Source organism: Leucopleurus acutus (assembly GCF_964270905.1).
Source record: "Leucopleurus acutus genome assembly, chromosome: Y".
NCBI classification, from domain to species: domain Eukaryota; kingdom Metazoa; phylum Chordata; class Mammalia; order Artiodactyla; family Delphinidae; genus Leucopleurus; species Leucopleurus acutus.
In genome coordinates, this window is record NC_139164.1 from 15,635,351 (window position 1) to 15,657,102 (window position 21,752).

The following is a 21,752-nucleotide window of genomic DNA, read 5'->3' on the forward strand; positions in this document are numbered from 1 at the left end:
ATATTTGATAGAATTCACCTGTGAAGCCATATCTGGTCCTGGACTTTTGTTTGGTGGAAGATTTTAAATTAGTTTTCAATTTTATTACTTGTGATAGGTCTGTTTATATTTTCTAACTCTTCCTGGTTCAGTATTGGAAAATTGTGCCTTTGCAAGAATTTGTCCATTTCTTCGTGGTTGTCCTTTTTATTGGCATATACATGTTTGTAGTAGTCTCTTATAATCCTTTGTATAATCCTTTGCATTGTCAGGTGTGATTTTTCTTTTTTCATTCCTAATTTTATTGATTTGTGTCCTCTCCCTGTTTTTCTCAATGAGTCTGGCTGAAGGTTTATCGATTTTATCTTCTCAGAAAACCAACTTTTAGTTTTATTGACCTTTGCTATTGTATTCTTCATTTCTATTTCATTTATTCCTGTTCTCATCTTTATGATTTCTTTCCTTCTCCTGACTTTGGGTTCTCTGGTTGCTTTACATGTAGGGTTAGATTGTTTATTTGATATTTTTCTTGTTTCTTGAGGTGAGATTGAATTGCTATAAACTTCCCTCTTAGAACTGCTTTTGCTGCATCCCATAGGTTTTGCGTTGTTGTGTTTTCTTTGTCATTTGTTTCTGTGTATTTTTTTTATTTCTTCTTTGATTTCTTCAGTGATCTCTTGGTTATTTAGTAGTGCACTGTTTAGGCTCCATGTATTTATGTTTTTTAGTTTTTTTCCTGTAATTGATTTTCAGTCTCATAGCATTGTGGTCAGAAAAGATGCTTGGTACAGTTTCAGTTTTCTTAAATTTTCCAAGGCTTGATTTGTGACTCAAGATGTGATCTTCCTGGAGAATGTTCCGTGTGCACTTGAGAAGCAAGTGTGTTTTCACACCTTTGGGTGGAATATCCTATAGATATCAATTAAATTTATCTGGTCTGTCATGTCATTTAAAGCTTGTGTTTCCTTACTTAGTTTCTGTTTGGATAATCTGCGCATTGTTGTAAATGGTGTTAAAGTCTCCTAATATTATTGTGTTACTGTTAATTTCCTCTTTTATGGTTGATAGTATTTGCTTTATGTATTGAGGTGCTCCTTTGTTGGTGCATAAATATTTATAATTGGTATATCTTCTTCCTGGATCGATCCCTTGAGCATTATATAGTGTCCTTCCTTATCTCTTGTAACAGTCTTTATTTTAGAGTCTATTCTGATACAAGTATTGCAGCTCCAGCTTTCTTCTGATTTCCATTTGCGTGGAATCTTTTTCCATCCCTTCACTTTCAGTCTTTATGTGTCCCTAGGTGTGAAGTGGGTCTCTTGCAGACAGCATATATATGGGTCTTATTTTTGTATCCATTCAACCAGTCTACATCTTTTGGTTGTAGGTTTAATCCATTTACATTTAAGGTAGTTATCGATATGTATGTTCCTATTACCATTTTCTTAATTGTTTTGGGTTTGTTTTTGTAGGTGTTTTCCTTCTCTTGTGTTTCCTGCCTAGAGAAGTTCCTTTAGCATTTGTTGTAAAGCTGGTTTGGTGGTGCTGAATTTGCTTAGCTTTTGCTTTTTTGTAAAGGTTTTAGTTCCCCTGTGAAATGTGAATGAGATCCTTGCTGCGTAGAGTGCGGTAAGTTTTTCTCTTTCATCACTTTAAGTCTATCCTGCCTCTCCATTCTGGCCTGCAGAGTGTCTGCTGAAAAATCAGCTGATAACCTTATGGGGATTCCTTTGTATGCTATTTTTCACTTTTCCTTTTCTGCTTTTAATATTTTTTCTTTTTATTTAATTTTGATAGTTTGATTAATATGTGTCTAGGAGTGTCTTTTCTTGGATTTATCCTGTATGAGACTCTCTGCGCTTCCCTGACTTGATTGACTATTTTCTTTCCCATGTTAGGGAAGTTTTCCACTGTAATCTCTTCAAATATTTTCTCAGACCCTTTGCTTTTCTGTTCTTCTCTGGGACCCTTATGATTCGAATGTTGGCATGTTTAGTGTTGTCCCAGAGGTCTGTGAGATTGTTCTCAATTCTTTCCATTCTTTTTTCTTTATTCTGCTTCTCGGAAGTTATTTCCACCATTCTGTCTTCCAGCTCACTTACTCATTTTTCTGCCTCAGTTATTCTGTTATTGATTCCTTCTAGTGTATTTTTCATTTGTTATTTTGTTGTTCATCTCTGTTGGTTTGTTCTTTAGTCCTTCTAGATCATTATTAAACATTTCTTGTATTTTCTCAATCCGTGCCTCCATTCTATTTCTGAGATTCTGGGCCTTTATTGTCATTACTCTATATTCTTTTTTCAGGTTGGTTGCCTATTTCCTCTTCATTTATTTGGTCTTGTAGGTTTTTGTCATCTAATTTTTTTTTTTTTGGATGGGTGAGACTGTGTTCCTGTCTTACTGTTTGGCCTGAGGCTTCTAGAACTGGAGTTTGTAGGCTGTTGGGTGGAGCTGGGTCTTTGTACCGAGATGAGGATTTCTGGGAGACCTCACCCTGAGGAATATTCCTTGGAGTCTGAGGTTTTCTGTTAGTCCAGTGGTTCATACTCAATGCTTCTACTACAGGAGCTCTGGCTTGATCCCCGGCTCATGAACCAAGATCCCAGAAGCCACATGGGGCGGGGAAAAAAAAAAGAAATAAAGGAGCAGAAGAATAACAAATAGTAAAAGAATAAAATAAGATTAGATAACTAACAGATATGTTACAAAGAATTAAATAAAAATATAGATGACAAAATAACCGTAAGATAAAACAGAACCACAATAGTGAAAAAAAGAGGAGTAAAACCAAACAAAAAGCCGGAAAAGACCTTGGCTGTGGGGGGTGGGGCTTAGGCAGGGGCGGGGTTTAGGCCGTTGTGGGGAGTCTACGCTTAGGACCCACAGGGCCGGAAAAGGCCCTGGGGGGCTGTTGGGGGTGCGGCTTAGGCTCAGTGCAGGAAGAGGGTCCCAGGAGTGCCTCTGGCCTTGGAGGGCAGAGGACCAGGTCCAGGACCCAACAGGCTCATCACTGGGCCCAAGTGGGCATGGGAGACACTAGGTGTGTTCCCCCCGATCCTCCGATCCCAGAGGGCCCCTTCCCCTTGGGTTCTCTTCTTGCTCCTTCCTCCTATGCCCCCTGGGGCAGCTAGAGGGGGCCCCAGAAGGCAGAGGACCAGACCTGGAAGCCCAAGAGGGTTCCTGGAGGTGAGTGGGTGGGGGAGCGCCTGCTTCACCTCCTCTGGTTCTCTGGCCTTGGAGGGTTCCCCCTACACTGTCTGCCTCTGCTCCCCGTCCTCCTCCTGCCTCCCTCCCTCCCATGCCCCTATGACCCAAGAGGCCAGAGGGGGCCATGGAGAACAGAGGACCAGGCCTGGGCACCCAGCATCCTTCCCTGCGCCCAAGTGAGCAGGAGAAACTCCCTCCATGTCTCCCCTGATCCTCTCCGGTCCTGGACGGTTCCGCCCCAACCGTCCCCCTCTGCTCCTCTTCCCCCCTCCTTCCTCCCTCCCACGCCCCTATGACCCAAGAGGCCAGAGGGGGCCATGGAGAACAGAGGACCAGGCCTGGGCACCCAGCATCCTTCCCTGGGCCCAAGTGAGCAGGAGAAACTCCCTCCATGTCTCCCCTGATCCTCTCCGGTCCTGGACGGTTCCGCCCCAACCGTCCCCCTCTGCTCCTCTTCCCCCCTCCTTCCTCCCTCCCACACCTCTAGAACCCATGAGGCTGGAGGGGGCCCCAGAGAATGGAGGGCCAGGCCCAAGAGCCCGGCAGGCCTCTGGGGCCCCAGTGGGTGGGAGAAATGCCTGCTGCACCTCCCCTGATCCTCCAGTCCTGGAAGACCCCTCCCACCACCTCTTCTCTTCTCGCCCCCCTTCCCTCCTATGCCCTAGGATCAACGCGGCCTGGAGGAGGCCTTGGAGGGGGGAGTACCTGGCCCAGGAGCCCCACAGACTTCCCGGGCCCGATTGGGCAGGGGAAATGCCTGATTCTCCAAGCCCCTGAGGGTCCCTCCAGGCCTGGGAACCCCTCCCCCTCCCAGCCACCCCTCAGGGGCACTGGTGCTGTCTGGTCTCCACTCTTCTCCTACCCCTGCATCCTACCCAGGCACTCGGGGGTGCCTCCTGTCTCCTTGGGCGTCGAGGGCACCCACCAATGTCCAGCAGGTGCCCTATTTGTGGGGAGACGCAAACTCTGCGTCCTCCCCGACTGCCATCTTGACTCTGCCCTACCATACTGTTTCGATGAGTAGCTTTGTAGTATATTCTGAAGTCAGGGAGCCTGATTCCTTCAGTTCCATTCTTTTTCAAGATTGTGTTGCCTGTTCCATGTCTTTGTGGTTCCATACAAATCTAAACATTTTTTATTCCAGTTCTGTGAAAAATTCTATTAGTAATTTGGTAGGCATTGCATTGAATCTGTAGATTGTCTTGGGTAGTATAGTCATTTTGACGGTATTGATTCTTCCAATCCAAGAACATTGTATATTTTTCCATGTGTTTGTGTGGTCTTCAGTTTCTTTCATCAGAGTCTTACAGCTTTCTGAGTACAAGTCTTTTGCCTCCTCGGTAGGTTTATTCCTACCGAGGAGGCAAAAGGTGCTTTATTCTTTTTGATGCTGTGGTAAACGGTATTGTTTTCTTAATTTCTCTTTCAGATAGTTTGTTGTCAGTGTATAGAAATGCATCAAATTTCTGTGTATTAATTTTGTATCCTGAAACTTTACCAGATATATCTCAACATAATAAAAGTCATATGTGACAGATTGATAGCTGATATCATACTCAACAGTGAAAAGCTGAAAGCCTTCCCTCTAAGATCAGGAACAAGAGAAGGGTGTGCCCACTGTTGCCACCTTAATTCAATGTATTCTGCTGCTTTTGGATGGAATGTATATATCTCTGTTAGGTTCATTTGATCTCATGTATGATTCAAGCCCAATGTTTTCTTGAGGATTTTCCATCTGGATTTCTGTCCATTGCCAAATGTGTTGTTTTGAAGTCCTCTGATCTTACTGTATTGTCTGTTTCTTCTTTCAGATGTTAGTATTTGGTTAATGTATTTTGGTACTCTTATGTTAGGTGCACATGTATTTACCATTGTTATGTTTCCTTGATAGGTTGACCCTTTATCATTATATCATGACTTGCTTTGTCTCTGCTAACCCCTTTTGGCTTAAAATCTGTTTTTTTCTTATATGAGTATAGCTACCACTACTCTCTTTTTCATTTGTATGGAATTCTCTTTTAATCCCTTAACTATGAGCCTGTGTATGTCCTTAAAACTGAAGTTACTCTCTTGTAGATAGCATACAGTAGAGTCTTGTTTTTTTTTTATGCATCCAGCCACTTTGTACCTTTTGATTGGACAACTCAGTCCATGTAAATTTAGAGTAGTTATTGATATGTAGGGACTTACTATTGCCATATAACTGTTTTCTGGCTGTTTTGTAGTTCGTCTTGTTACTTTCTTATTCTTTCAGTATGTTTCTTTGAACTATTGATTTTCTGTGATAGTTTGGTATGATTTCCTGTCTTTATTTTTGTGAATCTACAGTTAGTCTTTGCTCTGTAGTTACCGTGAGACTTACATTAAACATCTTTTAGGTATAACAGTCTATTTTATGTGGTTGGCAACATCATGTCTATGCCTTACAAACACATTATCCTTTCATGCACTCCTTCAAGTGTTTAGAGTTGCAATTTGATTTTTATATTATATATTCTTCAACAGATTATAGTAGCCTGAGTAATTTTTGATACCTTTGACCTTTTTAATATAGTTAATTGGTTTAACACACCCTCATGTTACAGTATTAGAGTTTCACAATTTGACTATATATTTGCATTTACCAGTGTGTTGTATATTTTCATATGTTTTCATTACTAATTAGCATCCTTTCGTATCAGCCTGAAGAACTCCTTTCAGCATTTCTTTTAAGACAGGTCTGGTGGTGATGAATTCTCTCCTGTCTGTTTCTAAAGGATAAGTTGGCAGCTTTTCTGTTTTAACACTATGAGTATATTATTCTGCTTTTTTGCCTGGCCTATAATTGTGCTCAGAAATCTGTTGGTAGCCTAATGGGATTTTCTTGTAGGTTACAATATTTTTTTCTCTTGCTTCCTTTAGAACCTTTGATTTTTGACAGTTTGCTAGAATGTTTCTCAGATAAGAACATTTTGAACTGAAATAATGGGGGGGGATATATATCTTCACGATTTTTGGATTCCAAGTCTCTCCCCAGGTTTGGGAAGTTCTTGGCCTTCCATTCATTCATTCATTCATTCATTGAATTATAGTTGGTTTACAATATTATATTAGTTTCAGGTGTACAGCATAGTGATTCAATATTAAACTTTTCTGTTCCCTTCTCCCTCTCTTTTCCTTTTGGATTTTCGGTGATTTGGATGTTGTTGTTGTTGTTAGCTTTATGGTATCTCTTTTCCTTTCATTGACTCTATCTCACTGATTCTGTATTCTATTTGGTCTGTTCTGATATTGGTGCTGTCTGTTGCATTTTTCATTTCATTTATTGAATTCTTCAGATCCAGAATTTCCCTATGACTCTTTTTATGACTTCTGTCTCTGTTAAATTTCACATTTGGATTGTGTTTTGTTTTCTTTATTTCATTGAATTGTTTTTCTGTATTTTCTTGTAGCTTATTGAGTTTCCTTAAATAGCTCATTTGAATTCTTTAATTAGTAAATATAGATGTCTGTGTCTTTGGGTTGGTTACTGGAAGATTATTGAAATCCTTTGGTGATTTTATGTTTCCTTGAGTTTTCAAGTTCCTTGGAATTTTTTGTTGCGGTTTTCATGTTGGCACAGTCACCTCCTCCACTTTTTAGCTAATTTCCTTCAGGGTGGAAATACGTTTAAGTCAGTCCTGCTACAGATTCTGAGGCTTTCTTAGACCTTGTATAGATAGGCCAGACCTGATCCATGCTTCTAGCACTCTCTTGAGGCAGAATTCTTGAGCTTGTATGCATTCTCCTGATCCGGCAAAGCTGGGCCATGAAGTTTGGAAGTGATCCCGCTTCCCATGTTTTTAGGAGTTGAGGGGTATGTTGTTATTTTGACTTTAAATGTTTGGTATTTACCAGTGAAGTCATTTGACCCTGGGGTTTTCTTTGTTGGGAAACTTTTGATTGCTTACTCATTACTCGTTCAGATTTCCTGTTTCTTCACGATTCAGCTTTGAAGTGTTTCATGTTTCTAGGAACTTATCTTTTTTTCCAGGTTATCCAATTTGTGGAAATTCAACTGTTTATATTAAATAATTACAGAGCAAATTATTTCTCTCCATTTCTATAGCATCAGTTGTAACATTTCCTCTTTCATTTCTGATGTTATTTGAGTCTTGTTAAAGGTTTGACAGTTTTGTTGATCTTTTCAAACAACTAGCTCATTTCGTCCATTTTTCATATAGTATAAATTGAAGAGGTAAATAATTCACATGGTAACCACGAAGAAAAAACAATACGACATGAATAAAAGGACCTGAGGTCATAAGAGTAGGACCCTAATACAATAGGCCTGTGGCCTTATTAAAAGAGGAATCTCTTTTTCTTTCTATCATATGAGAACACAGTGAGAAGGTAGCCACCTGCAAATCAGGAGGTGAGTCACTAGGAATCTTTATCTTGTACTTGCCAACTTCCAGAGCTGTAAGAAATAAATTTATCTTTTTTAAGCCACCCATTTTGCTTTATTAATTTACGGTAGGCTGAACAGAATAATATAGCATCCAAAGAATACCTCTGTCCACTTCAGTGTTCTGAGTCAGGCATATAGACTCAGTCCCTCAGTCAGTCCCTCAGGTAGACCCACTGCAATGCTAGAACATTTGCTACACATTCCATTCTTGCCTTTCCCTCTCTAGGAAGAAGCTGAGAACTTTTTCCTGATTGTTCCTGCATTGTGCTAAGTGTAGGGGGTGGGAGTCCCCTCACATGTAAATGGAACAAATATTCTTACCTGCTTCATTGCAGCTCTTCTTGATTTTGCACTTGCTTGGGTTGCTACAGCTTCTTAACCAGTTTCTGGTATTATCATAAAGACAATTTAGTCTGTATATTGTTGTTAAGTCAGTGTCTCTTGGTTGGGGAATGATGGCCTAAGGCTTCTGATTCCTTTGTCTTGTCAATGTTACTCAGTTCTATGATTATAGTGCAGTCTTATGAAAGTACCAACAGTATTTATTGAAGAGAGAGAAAAATCCATCTTACAATTCATGTTGAATTTCAAGGAGCCCTGAATAATTTTAAAAATCTGTTTTAAAAGGCAAGGTTTGTTTTTTTTTTGTCTTGATTTGTCCTGATTTCAAAGCCACACTAATGAAAGCGGCATGTGAGTAGCATAAAGACAGCCATATTGTCCAATGGAATAAAATAGAGAAATAAACCATTGTGTATATAGTCAAATGAGGCTCTGCAGGTGTGGCCACATTGCTCATGGGATGGACAAATTTCTTCATCCACAGTTGCAAGTAAACCTACACGTCCGCATGCAAAGCAGTGAAGTTGAATCCCTACCTTACTCCATATACAAAAGTTAACTTATGATGGATTAAGTATGTAAATGTAAGACGTAAAACTATAAAACTGCTAGAGGAAAACTAGGGATAAAGCTTTATGACATTTGACTTGGTATTGATTTGTTGGATATGACATCAAAAGCAGAAGCAGTAAAAGCAAAAACAGACAAATGGGATTATATAAATTTCTACTTGTCAAAGGATACATTCAATAAGAGGGAAAACAACGGGAGAAATTATTTGAAAATTTGTACCTAAGAAGGTGTTAATAAAAAGGGTTCGACAAGCTTCTTAGATAGCCTCATCCACCAGAGGGCAGACAGAAGAAGCAAGAAGAACTACAATCCTGCAGCCTGTGGAACAAAAATCACATTCACAGAAAGATAGACAAGATGAAAAGGCAGAGGACTGTGTACCAGATGAAGGAACAAGATAAAACCCCGGGAAAACAACTAAATGAAGCAGAGATAGGCAACCTTCCAGAAAAAGAATTCAGAATAATGATAGTGAAGATGATCCAGGACCTCGGAAAAAGAATGGAGGCAAAGTTCGAGAAGATGCAAGAAATGTTTAACAAAGACCTAGAAGAATTAAAGAACAAATAAACAGAGATGAACAATACAATAACTGAAATGAAAAGTACACTAGAAGGAATCAATAGCAGAATAACAGGCAGAAGAAGAACAGATGAATAACTTGGAAGACAAAATGGTAGAATTCACTGCTGCGGAACAAAATAAAGAAAAAAGAATGAAAAGAAATGAAGACAGCCTAAGAGACCTCTGGGACAACATTAAACGCACCGACATTCGCATTATAGGGGTCCCAGAAGGAAAAGAGAGAGAGAAAGGACCCAGGAAGATATTTGAAGAGATTACAGTCGAAAACTTCCCTAACATGGGAAAGGAAATAGCCACCCAAGTCCAGGAAACAGAGAGAGTCCCATACAGGATAAACCCAAGGAGAAACATGCCGAGGCACATAGTAATCAAACTGGCAAAAATTAAAGACAAAGAAAAATTATTGAAAGCAGCAAGGGAAAAACGACAAATAACATACAAGGGGACTCCCATAAGGTTAACAGCTGATTTCTCAGCAGAAACTCTACAAGCCAGAAGGGAGTGGCCTGATACACGTAAAGTGATGAAAGGGAAGAACCTACAACCAAGATTACTCTACCCGGCAGGGATCTCATTCAGATTCGCTGGAGAAATCAAAAGCTTTACAGACAAGCAAAAGCTAAGAGAATTCAGCACCACCAAACCAGCTCTACAACAAATGCTAAAGGAACTTCTCTAAGTGGGAAACACAAGAGAAGACAAGGACCTACAAAAACAAACCCAAAACAATTAAGAAAATGGTAATATCGATAATTATCTTAAATGTGAATGGATGAAATGCTCCAACCAAAAGACACAGGCTTGCTGAATGGATACAAAAACAAGGGCAATATATATGCTGTCTACAAGAGACCCACTTCAGACCTAGGGACACATACAGACTGAAAGTGAGGGGATGGAAATGATATTCCATGCAAATGGAAATCAAAAGAAAGCTGGAGTAGCAATACTTATATCAGGAAAAATAGACTTTAAAATAACAAATGTTAAAAGAAACAAGGAGGGACACTACATAACGATCAAGGGATCAATCCAAGAAGAAGATATAACAATTACAAATATATATGCATCCAACATAGGAGCACCTCAATACATAAGGCAACTGCTAACAGCTGTAAAAGAGGAAATCGCCAGTAACACAATCATAGTGGGGGACTTTAACACCTCACACCAATGGACAGATCATCCAGACAGAAAATTAATAAGGAAACACAAGACACAATAGACCAGATAGAATTAATTGATATTTATAGGATATTCCATCCAAAAACAGCAGATTACACTTTCTTCTCAAGTGCGCCCGGAACATTCTCCAGGATAGATCACACCTTGGGTCACAAATCAAGCCTCAGTAAATTTAAGAAAATTGAAATCATATCAAGCATCTTTTCTGACCACAAGGCTATGAGATTAGAAATGAATTACAGGGGAAAAAAGTCAAAAACACAAACACATGGATGCTAAACAAGTCGTTACTAAATAACCAAGAGATCACTGAAGAAATCAAAGGGGAAATCCAAAAATACCTAGAGACAAATGACAATGAAAACACGATCCAAAACCTATGGGATGCAGCAAAAGCAGTTCTAAGAGGGAAGTTTATAGCTATACAAGCCTACCTCAAGAAACAAGAAACCCCTCAAGTAAACAATCTAACCTTACACCTAAAGGAAATAGAGAAAGAAGAACAAACAAAACCCAAAGTTAGCAGAAGGAAAGAAATCATAAAGATCGGAGCAGAAATAAATGAAATAGAAGCAAAGAAAACAATAGCAAAGGTCAATAAAACTAAAAGCTGGTTCTTTGAGAAGACAAACAAAATTGATAAACCATTAGCCAGACTCATCAAGAAAAAGAGGGAGAGAACTCAAATCAATAAATTTAGAAATGAAAAAGGAGAAGTTATAACAGACACCGCAGAAATACAAAGCATCCTAAGAGCTACTAAAAGCAACTCTATGCCAATAAAATGGAAAACCTGAAAGCAATGGACAAATTCTTACAAAGGTATAACCTTCCAAGACTGAAACAGGAAGAAATAGAAAATATGAACATACCAATCACAAGTGATGACATTGAAGCTGTGATTAAAAATCTTCCAACAAACAAAAGTCCAGGACCAGATGGCTTCACAGGTGAATTCCGTCAAACATTTAGAGAAGAGCTAACACCCATCCTTCTCAAACTCTTCCAAAAAATTGCAGAGGAAGGAACACTCCCAATTTCATTCTACGAGGCCACCATCACCCTGATATCAAAGCCAGACAAAAATACTACAAAAAGAGAAAATTACAGACCAATATCTCTGATGAACATAGATGCAGAAATCCTCAACAAAATACTAGCAAACAGAATCTAACAAAACATTAGAAGGATCATACACCATGATCAAGTGGGAGTTATCCCAGGGATGCAAAGGATTCTTCAGTATATGCAAATAAATCAATCAGTGTGATACACCGTATTAACAAATTAAGGAATAAAAACCATATGATCATCTGGATAGATGCAGAAAAAGCTTTTGACAAAATTCAACACCAATTTATGATAAAAACTCTCCAGAAAGTGGGCATAGAAGGAACTACCTCAGCATAATAAAGCCCATGTATGACAGACCGACAGGAAACAACATTCTCAGTGGTGAAAAACTGAAAGCATTTCCACTAAGATCAGGAACAAGACAAGGTTGTCCACTCTCACCACTCTTATTCAACATAGTTTTGGAAGTTTTAGCCACAGCCATCAGAGAATAAAAGTAAATAAAAGGAGTCCAAGTTGGAAAAGAAGAAGTAAAGCTGTCACTGTTTGCAGATGACATGATACTATACGTAGAGAATCCTAAAGATGCTACCAGAAAACTACTAGAGCTAATCAATGAATTTGGTAAATAGCAGGATACAAAATGAATGCACAGAAATCTCTGTCGTTCCTATACACTAAATGATGAAAAATCTGAAAGTGAAAGAAATCAAGAAAACACTCCCGTTTACCATTGCAAGAAAAAGAATAAAATATCTAGGAATAAACCTACCTAAGGAGACAAAAGACCTGTATGCAGAAAATTATAAGACACTGATGAAAGAAATTAAAGATAATACAATTAGATGGAGAGATATACCATGTTCTTGCATTGGAAGAATCAACATTGTGAAAATGACTCTACTACCCAAAGCAATCTACAGATTCAATGCAATCCCTATCAAACTACCACTGGCATTTTTCACAGAACTAGAACAAAAAATTTCACACTTTGTATGAAAACACAAAGACCCCCGAATAGCCAAAGCAATCTTGAGAACGAAAAATGGAGCTGGAGGAATCAGGGTCTCTGACTTCAGACTATACTACAAAGCTACAGTAATCAAGAGAGTATGGTACTGCCAAACAAAAACAGAAAGATAGATGAATGGAACAGGAAAGAAAGCCCAGAGATAAACCCATGCACGTATGGTCACCTTATTTTTGATAAAGGAGGCAAGAACATACAATGAAGAAAAGATAACCTCTTCAATAAGTGGTGCTGGGAAAACTGGACAGCTACATGTAAAAGAATGAGATTAGAACACTCCCTAACACTATACACAAAAATAAACTCCAAATGGATTAGAGACCTAAATGTAAGACCGGACACTATAAATGTCTTAGAGGAAAACATAGGAAGAGCAATCTTTGACATGAATGAGAGCAAGATCTTTTTTGATCAACCTCCTAGAGTAATGCAAATAAAAATAAACAAATGGGACCTAATGAAACTTAGAAGTTTTTGCACAGCAAAGGAAACCATAAACAAGACAAAAGGATAGCCCTCGGAATGGGAGAAAATATTTGCAAATGAAGCCACTGACAAAGGATCAATCTCCAAAATTTACAAGCGGATCCTGCATCTCAATATGACAAAAATAAACAAGTCAATCCAAAATGGACAGAAGACCTAAATAGACATTTCTCCAAAGAAGATATACAGATTGCCAATGAATACATGAAAGGATGCTCAACATCACTAATCATTAGAGAAATGCAAATCAAAACTACAATGAGATATCATCTCACACCAGTGAGAATGGCCATCATTAAAAAATCTACAAACAATAAATGCTGGAGAGGGTATGGCGAAAAGGGGAGGCGTCTTGCATTGTTGGTGGGAATGTAAATTGATACAGCCACTATGGAGAACAGTATGGAGGTTCCTTAAAAAACTAAAAATAGAACTACCATATGACCCAGCAATCCCACTACTGGGCATATACCCTGAGAAAACCATAGTTCAAAAAGAGACATGTACTACAATGTTCATTGCAGCTCTATTTACAATAGCCAGGACCTGGAAGCATCCTAAATGCGCATCGACAGATGAATGGTTAAAGAGGATTTGGTACATATATACAGTGGAACATTACTCAGCCATAAAAACGAACAAAATTGAGTTATTTGTAGAGACGTGGATGAACTAGCACCTGTCATACAGAGTGAAGTAAGTCAGAAAGAGAAATACAAATATCGTATATTAATGCATATATGTGGAACATAGAAAAATGGTACAGATGAACTGGTTTGTAGGGTAGGAATTGAGACACAGATGTAGAGACCAAACATATGGACACCAAGGTGGGAAAGCAGCACGGGGGATGGGGGTGGTGGTGGGATGAATTGGGAGACTGGGATTGACATGTATATATGTATAAAATGGATAAATAATAAAGGACTTGCTGTATAAAAAAATATAATAAAATTCAAAAATTGAAAGAAAAAAGGCATTCTGTAAGTAGTTACCCTCGTAGGATTGATTGTGGTTTCTAAGTTGATAAGTGTGTGTATTTGTGTGTTCATGTGTGCACGTGTGTGCTTGTTCAGGCCAGTTAGGGATGCGTCAGTGATGGACTCTAATTTTATTGTTCTGATTTTATAATATTATTGTTTACTGTTGTTTTTAAAAACCTTGATCATTTCCACTTTAGTTCTTGGCCTTTCAGTTTTTTTCTTTCCAAAAGTCAGTAACTAAATTATTTCACTGTTCAAAACCAATAAAAAGTAAGATACAGTTCAGTTCAGGGCAACGAGACATTATTTTGACCACTTTTTTTCCCCCCCGAATTTATGTAGCTTTCCACTGTGTCCAGCAGAAGAAACTTTCTGCTCCATGAGGTATGCTTGGCCTCCATAATCCTTCTCCACACTTTATGCCTCTTCTCAGTAATTGCAAGCTCCTACTCCAACGTTCAGTACCAGCCTTTGTTTTGGGGCCTCCTCTTGCACATTATTGGCAATTTGCACTATTGTTTCTTCTTAATTTTCTGTGTGTTTATTTCTTCTCCTCAGATGGCTTATTAGAGTCAAGGCGTAAAACATTGGTCAGTCGTACAACGCCCCCATAGGTTAGTCCCTGAAATAATCAAGGGTTATATGAATAAATAGTAGTGCTAAGTTTTAAGACACTGAACTCTTTAATCATTTCTTTAAATCACTGTGTTCAAAAAATATATGATCTTCAAGTCCCAATAGTACAGAGTACAGACCTGTGTTGGCTTTGTGTACAACCTGATGTCATAACCCACATCCTCAGACCTGGCCCCATCCCCAACATGGTCACAATTTATTGGCCTGAGGACCAAGTTTGTGCTTGTGTCCACGAAATGCTACCAAGAGGCAATGTACTAGGGCTCTCCTCACAGTTATAAAATAAGCAAAATTGAAATGTTTGTGGTATTCTATAGTTTCAAATTACTACCCATTCAGGTTGGGAATGCAGGCAATGTTTCATTCCCTAGTGCAAATGGATGGAGGATTCTGTATCCTCATGAGAACTCATCGTAATGACTCTGGTTCTGGGCTGACTCTGGACCCTGTTTCTTCTCTCCCCTTCAGTCACTGAGGTTCTGAGGCAGAGTTCATCATTAATGTCTATAAGTTCCTAGAGCCCAGCTTCCAAGAGAAATTTTCACTGATCACTGATATTTGTACCCTGGTTCTTTTTAAAATTGTGTAACAATTGATATTTCTATTGGCTTCCATAACGGTGGGATTTTTTTCTCTCTGATTTATCTTTATACAGTCTGTCATTAGTTAAATTCCTTCAAAATATTTTCATCTTTGTCTTGAATTAGGTCTTGGACTAAAATAGATTTTCATTTGAGAATTATTTCTGAAATTGTTTGTTCACCTGTCTTATAAATGACTGATACAGAACTAACAGTGATTTATCATTTCATCTTGGGTCAGTTATCATGCCTCAGTTTCCCTTTGTGTAGAATGGTTTGAAAGTACATACTTTCTTGGTGAAATATTCCATGTAGGAGGTTTATCACACATAGTACACACACCGTATTTTGCTTATTGTTAAATGAAACTACTCCAGAAGCAAGTTTGTGTACACAAGGTTAATCCCACTGCACATCTCTTCCTAGGCCTCTTCATGATGCAGTTGAGAGTGATTTCTTGGATATTGTTCACCTGCTTCTCTCCTATGGTGCTGACCCCACTTTGGCTACGTATTCCGGTAGAACCGTCATGAGTATGACTCACAGCAAACTTATGGAAATGTTTCTGGCAGGTAGGTAACTTCAAAGAATAGGAATGACTAAGTTTAATAAATGTTTTAAATTAAAAATTAGATGGTAATTTGCAACACTTCTAATTTCTCTAGATCCTCACTCTCACTCACTGTTTTTTGTTCTAATTGATGTGAGGTGGTATCTTATTATAGATTTTATTTGCTAATTAATGAAAACGTGCTTATTGGCCATTTATAGATCTTCTTTGGAGAGATGTTTATTCAGGTTCTTTGCCCATTTTAATATTAGATTATTTGTTTTTTGTTGACTTGCAGGAGTTCCTTTTATATTCTGGCTATAAACCCCTATCAGACTTGCAGTATTTTCTCCCGTTCTGTAGATTGTCTTTTCACTGTATTTCCTTTGATACGGAGAAATTTTTTAGTTTGACGTAGTCAGATTTATCTGATTTTGCTCTTGTTGCCTGTGTTTTGGTGTCATATCCAAGAAATGTTGGTCAAATTCAATTTCCTGAACCTTTCCTCCTATGTTTTTATGGTGTTAGGTCTTATTTATTATATCCATTTTGAGTTAATTTTTGCATTTGGTGTAAGGTAAGGGTCCAGCTTCATTCTTTTCCCAGCATCATTTTTTTGTTGCTGTCGTTTTGTTTTCTTGGCCACACCACATGGCTCGTGGGATCTTAGTTCCCTGACCATGGATTGAATCAGGGCCACCGCAGTGAAATCACGAAGTCCTAACCACTAGACCGTCAGGTAGTTCCCGCAGCACCCTTTGTTGAAGAGGCTTTCTCCACGTGTAGCCTTGGCACTCTTGTCAAAGATTATTTGACAGTGTATTGTCTTTATGCCAGTGCTGTATTGTTTTGATTACTTTGTTTTGTGGTGTGTTTTGAAATCAGGGAGTGTGAGGCCACCAACTTTGTTCTTTTTCAAGATTACTTAGGCTATTCAGAATCCCTCGAGATTCCACGTGAATTTAGAATAGACTTCTCTAATTTTGCAAAAATATTAAAAAAAGGTTGGGATTTTGAGAAAGATTGCCTTGAATCTATAGACTGCATTGGGTAGTATGGACATTTTAACAATAAAGTCTGCTTAATCTGTGAACATGGGATATCTTTCCATTTATCTGAATCTTCTTAGATTCCTTTTAGCTAAGTTTTGTAGATTTTAGTGTACAAGTCTTTGTCTCTTTGTGTTTTGTTTTTACATCTTTATTGGAGTATAATAACTTCACAGTGTTGTGTTAGTTTCTGCTTTATAACAAAGTGAATCAGTTATACATATACACATGTTCCCATATCTCTTCCCTCTTGCATCTCTCTCCCTCCCACCCTCCCTATCCCACCCCTCTAGGTGGTCACAAAGCACCGAGCTGATCTCCCTGTGCTACGCGGCTGCTTCCCACTAGCTATCTACCTTAGGTTTGGTAGTGTATATATGTCCATGCCACTCTCTCACTTTGTCACAGCTCACCCTTCCCCCTCCCCATAACCTCAAGTCCATTCTCCAGTAGGTCTGTGTCTTTATTCCTGTCTTACCCCTAGGTTCTTCAGAACCATTTTTTTTTAGATGTCCCTTCGTTATTAAGTTTATTCTTAAGTATTTTTTCAATGCTACTGTGAGATTGTTTTATTTCCCTTTTGAATTGTTTATTGTTAGTATATAAAATTGCAACTCATTTTTGTATGTTGACTATGTATCGTGCAACTCTGCTGAAATCATTTATTACTTCTAACATTTTTTTAAAAACCCTTTTATTTTGTCATCTCTCTAGATTATTTAAAGGACCTACAGGGTCACAATGATGATAAACTTGGTGGCCCTTGGGAGTTCTATGGAAGCTCTGTATGTGGTGAGAAACATTTTTCCTCCACATTTTTCTTTCAGTGGGAAGTGAATGAGTTACAGAATATTTCTCTCTGGTATGGGTGAGGGGATGATGGGTGATGGGTACTGTAAGCAGGGATCATTAGGAAATTATCTGTTTTTATTTAGAATTGTTTAATTATTGAGAGCTGAAATGTGGTAGAGCCTACTGACTCCTTTCTTTCTTTTTACCTGCATTAGAACCAGATAAAAAGGCTGGACTTAATGTTTTGACAGATCCTCCAGGACCAGAGGATGAGGATGATGAGGATAAGGCTTTCAGCGATGTGTTTGAATTTGAATTTTCAGATAGTCCTCTCTTACCTTGTTATAACATCCAAGTGTCTGTTGCTCAGAGGTAAGGATGTATATATCATGTAGTTGAAAAATAGCTTGCAGTAGTTTTCTTGGGGAAGCAGGACCTAAAACCCCTTTTAAGCAGATGAGGGTGGGTGAATGATTTCTAATTCTCCATGAACCTCACTTAATGAAAATTTCTGGAAAAGATTAATTATACACAATGGGGATCAGATTCATAGCACAGTATAAACTATCCTCAATAGAACACCACCAAGGCAAATAAGACGCTGGGCCCAAAGTGTTGAAGCTGTCATTCAGTGGAATTTCACAGAATAGTTGCTCCCTTGGAGACTTTGGTCACGAAATCTTTGGGAAAGAGTCCTAGGAGCTCCCAACATAGGGGACTCCTTAGGCACATGAAGTGTGTAACAGTGTATTGATAATCTGCCTTCTCGTGTAGGATTAGAAAAATCATTTATTCATGGGCTTTTATATATCATATACACATAAGAGATTAATCCTTTGCTGTGTAAACAAAGGTACTTAATAAATAAAAGTATATATGCCATTAAAACAGTGAAATTTTATAGTAACAGAAAACATAAAGTTGTGTTGCACTGTGCATGTAAGGAATGTTACAGTTTGCTTCTAAAAACCATCAATCCCGAAAGAGATGAAATTTAGTGTGTGGCATGTGTGAAAAGAAATGTGGTGTAATGTGTGTTTAAAATGTATTCTACTGTGGGGGTAGGAGGAGGGATCAGAAAAGGTGTTTGTAATCAATCCTCTTGGGTTGGGATACAGACTTCCCTCAGTGAATATAGTGGAACACACAGAGAGTTATAACTTGAATTGTGGTAAGAGCTGAGTGAATAGGAATTAACCCATTTGTTAGCAGTGAGAGCAGTGAAAAGCACATTTGATGAATCTCATTAAGATGTTCCTTCTACTTTCTAAAAATCAGATGGCCTTCTCTAGATGTTCTCTTAAAACCAGATGAGTTCTGAGTTACTCATACTAGAAGTAAATACTTTCCCTTACTTTGATAAGAGAGCATTGGTCAATGATGGGTATAGTTAGAAAAAGCTATTGGCTCTTGTTATGGCTGTAGATGGGTTTATTCAGGATAGTAGTCAGTAATTTTTGCCAGAAACTTGAACCACTTTCTTTTTTATTTTGTAGGCCACGAAACTGGTTATTGCTTTCAGATGTGCTTAAAAAATTGAAAACGTCCTCCTGTGTATTCCGCTGCAATTTTCCCAATATTGAAATTGTCACAGTCGCAGAGTCAGAGTTTTACAGGCAGGTTTCTGCAAGTCTCTTGTTCTCTTGCCCCAAAGACCTGGAAGCCTTCAATCCTGAAAGCAAAGAGCTACTAGATTTGGTTGAATTATCAAATGAACTTCAGACTCTGCTCGGCCCCTCTGTGGAGTGGTTAAATCCCAGTGATGCGGCCCTGGAAGACCACTGAGCAGTTTAGTTTCACTGTATACAAAATGTGTTGTGGTGTTAATCCTGTGCATTATTGTTTAAATACAGCTTTGTCTGTAAAGAAGGGACATTATTACATATGAAAATATATATCTGCTTTATCTAAAACACAATTTGGAAAACGTACAAGATTGTCTTTCTTTTTAGTTTTTATGAAGTTGAAGTGTTTTACCATTTTATTATTATTATTTTTTTACATCTTTATTGGAGTATAATTGCTTTACAATGGTGTGTTAGTTTCTGCTTTATAACAAAGTGAATCAGTTATACATATACATATGTTCCCATATCTCCTCCCTCTTGCATCTCCCTCCCTCCCACCCTCCCTATCCCACCCCTCTAGGTGGCTGCTTCCCACTAGCTATCTATTTTACGTTTGGTAGTGTATATATGTCCATGCCACTCTCTTACTTTGTCCCAGCTTTTTGTTGTTGTTTTTATACAGCAGGTTCTTATTAGTTATCCATTTTATACATATTAGTGTATATATGTCAATCCCAATCTCCCATTCATCCCACCCCCCTCCCCCCAGCCCTGCTTGCCCACCTTGGTGTCCATATGTTTGTTCTCTACATCTGTGTGTCTATTTCTGCCTTGCAAACTGGCTCACCTGTACCATTTTTCTAGATTCCACATATATGCGATGATAAAAATAGGTTTCACTACATGCAGGAAAGTAAGCTGTTAATTCTACTGGATGCTTTCCCATGCTTTTCTCTCAATTGCCTCCAATTTTATTGCAATTTATGCTCACTCTTGGTATCCCATCTTCATCTCTTTATACACTATCTTTAGTCTGTAATCAGCTCCATACAAACTCAAATGTTAAACGTGAATGGTGAACCAAACACACTTCTTCAAAAGTTTTCCTCTAGTACCCACTATTTTTTTTAACATCTTTATTGGGGTTTAATTGCTTTACAATGGTGTGTTAGTTCTGCTTTATAACAAAGTGAATCAGTTATACATATACATATGTTCCCATATCTCTTCGCTCTTGCGTCTCCCTCCCTCCCACCCTCCCTATCCCACCCCTCCAGGCAGTCACAAAGCACTGAGCTGATATCACTGTGCTATGCGGTTGCTTCCCACTAGCTATCTACCTTACATTTGTTAGTGTAGTACCCACTATTTTTAAATAGTTTTGAAAAGCATACTTCCGCACCTATTTTAAAGTCACCACCCAAAATGTTCATATGCTGAGCCCTGGCAAATCATTTCATTATCAGCATATTATGTATGGATTATACATATATCAGGTATATTTCTGCAGAAGTACTGGACCAGCAGATTCAGATATATTGATGGAAAAATGTGCAGTATATAATGAAACTTGTAAAAACCAATTCCCAATCCCCATGGTCTGATCCAAAATCCAGATTAGACCTATTGTCTACCAAAAAATGGGATTCCACTTTTCAGTTCAAATAAAGGTGTTGATATTGTGAGGGTGCAGTGTCATTCTAAATTCTGAAAGGTGTTTGATCAATGAGGCGTTTTATCCTTGGATGAAATAAAACACTGCCATGAGGAGGGTGGAGCAAAATGAAGATACCGAGTTGCTTGGAGAATGATGACCAGGTGTTGATGCCCTTCCCGTCGTCTGCATGTCACTGGGGAGGTGACTAGAGTGAGTATCTGTCACAGATCGTTCCCCTGAAAGACGAACCTCCGTTGCCACTGATTCCATCTGGATGTCCCGTTGGCCCTTCAACCTACATCGTCCCCTGGGCATTCCTACCATCCTATGGCCACCCTGACATCAACAAGAATAGCCCAAGCATTACCTTGGCTAGATAGTCAAGGTCAAGTACAAGATCAAGGTCATTGCCAGTGATAAGTCGGGTTGCTCTTCTGTCCCCCATGGTATGAAGTGAGCAGAAGGACCCTTCACCTTGTGGTCTTCAACCTGAAGCCCTTAACCCCTATCTAATCATGAGAAAAACTTCAGGAAAACTCGAAATAAAAAGTATTATACAGGATACCTGCCCATTACTTCTCAAGGCTGTCAGAGGTTTGAAAAACAAGGAAAGTTAGAGAAATGGTCACAGAGCAGAGGAGACTAAGGACAGAAACACGGAATTAGGGCTTCCCTGGTGGTGCAGTGGTTGAGAGTCCGCCTGCTCATGCAGGGGACACGGGTTCATGCCCCGGTCCGGGAAGATCCCACATGCTGTGGAGCGGCTGGTCCTGTGAGCCATGGCCGCTGATCTTGCGCGTCTGGAGCCTGTGCTCCGCAACGGGAGAGGCCACAACAGTGAGAGGCCCGCGTAATGCAAAAAAAACAAACAAAAAAAATACGGAATTAGTGAAATCCCAATAATGTACAGAATTTAGTTAGCATGAATATACAGTGTTGGCTTTTTAGTTGTGACAAATGCACCATAGCTATGTAAGGTGCTGACATTAGAGAAATGGGTGAGAGGTACACACTGCACTATCTTGGTAACTTTCCCATAAATCTAA

At 38.9% G+C, this 21,752-nt stretch overlaps 1 protein-coding gene across 1 annotated transcript in view; it reads left to right on the plus strand.

Annotated features, from left to right (window-relative positions):
- Positions 1–19,266, plus strand: part of LOC309978892 (BCL-6 corepressor-like) — a gene marked incomplete at both ends in the record, with an annotated part of 46,681 nt that extends 27,415 nt beyond the window's left edge. Inside the window, 4 exons of the mRNA XM_082865551.1 lie at positions 15,517–15,662; positions 17,404–17,481; positions 17,697–17,853; positions 18,978–19,266. Coding sequence (XP_082721677.1) covers positions 15,517–15,662; positions 17,404–17,481; positions 17,697–17,853; positions 18,978–19,266 — 670 coding nt within the window. The remainder of the gene's footprint in view (positions 1–15,516; positions 15,663–17,403; positions 17,482–17,696; positions 17,854–18,977) is intronic.
- Between the last annotated feature and the right edge of the window lie 2,486 nt (positions 19,267–21,752).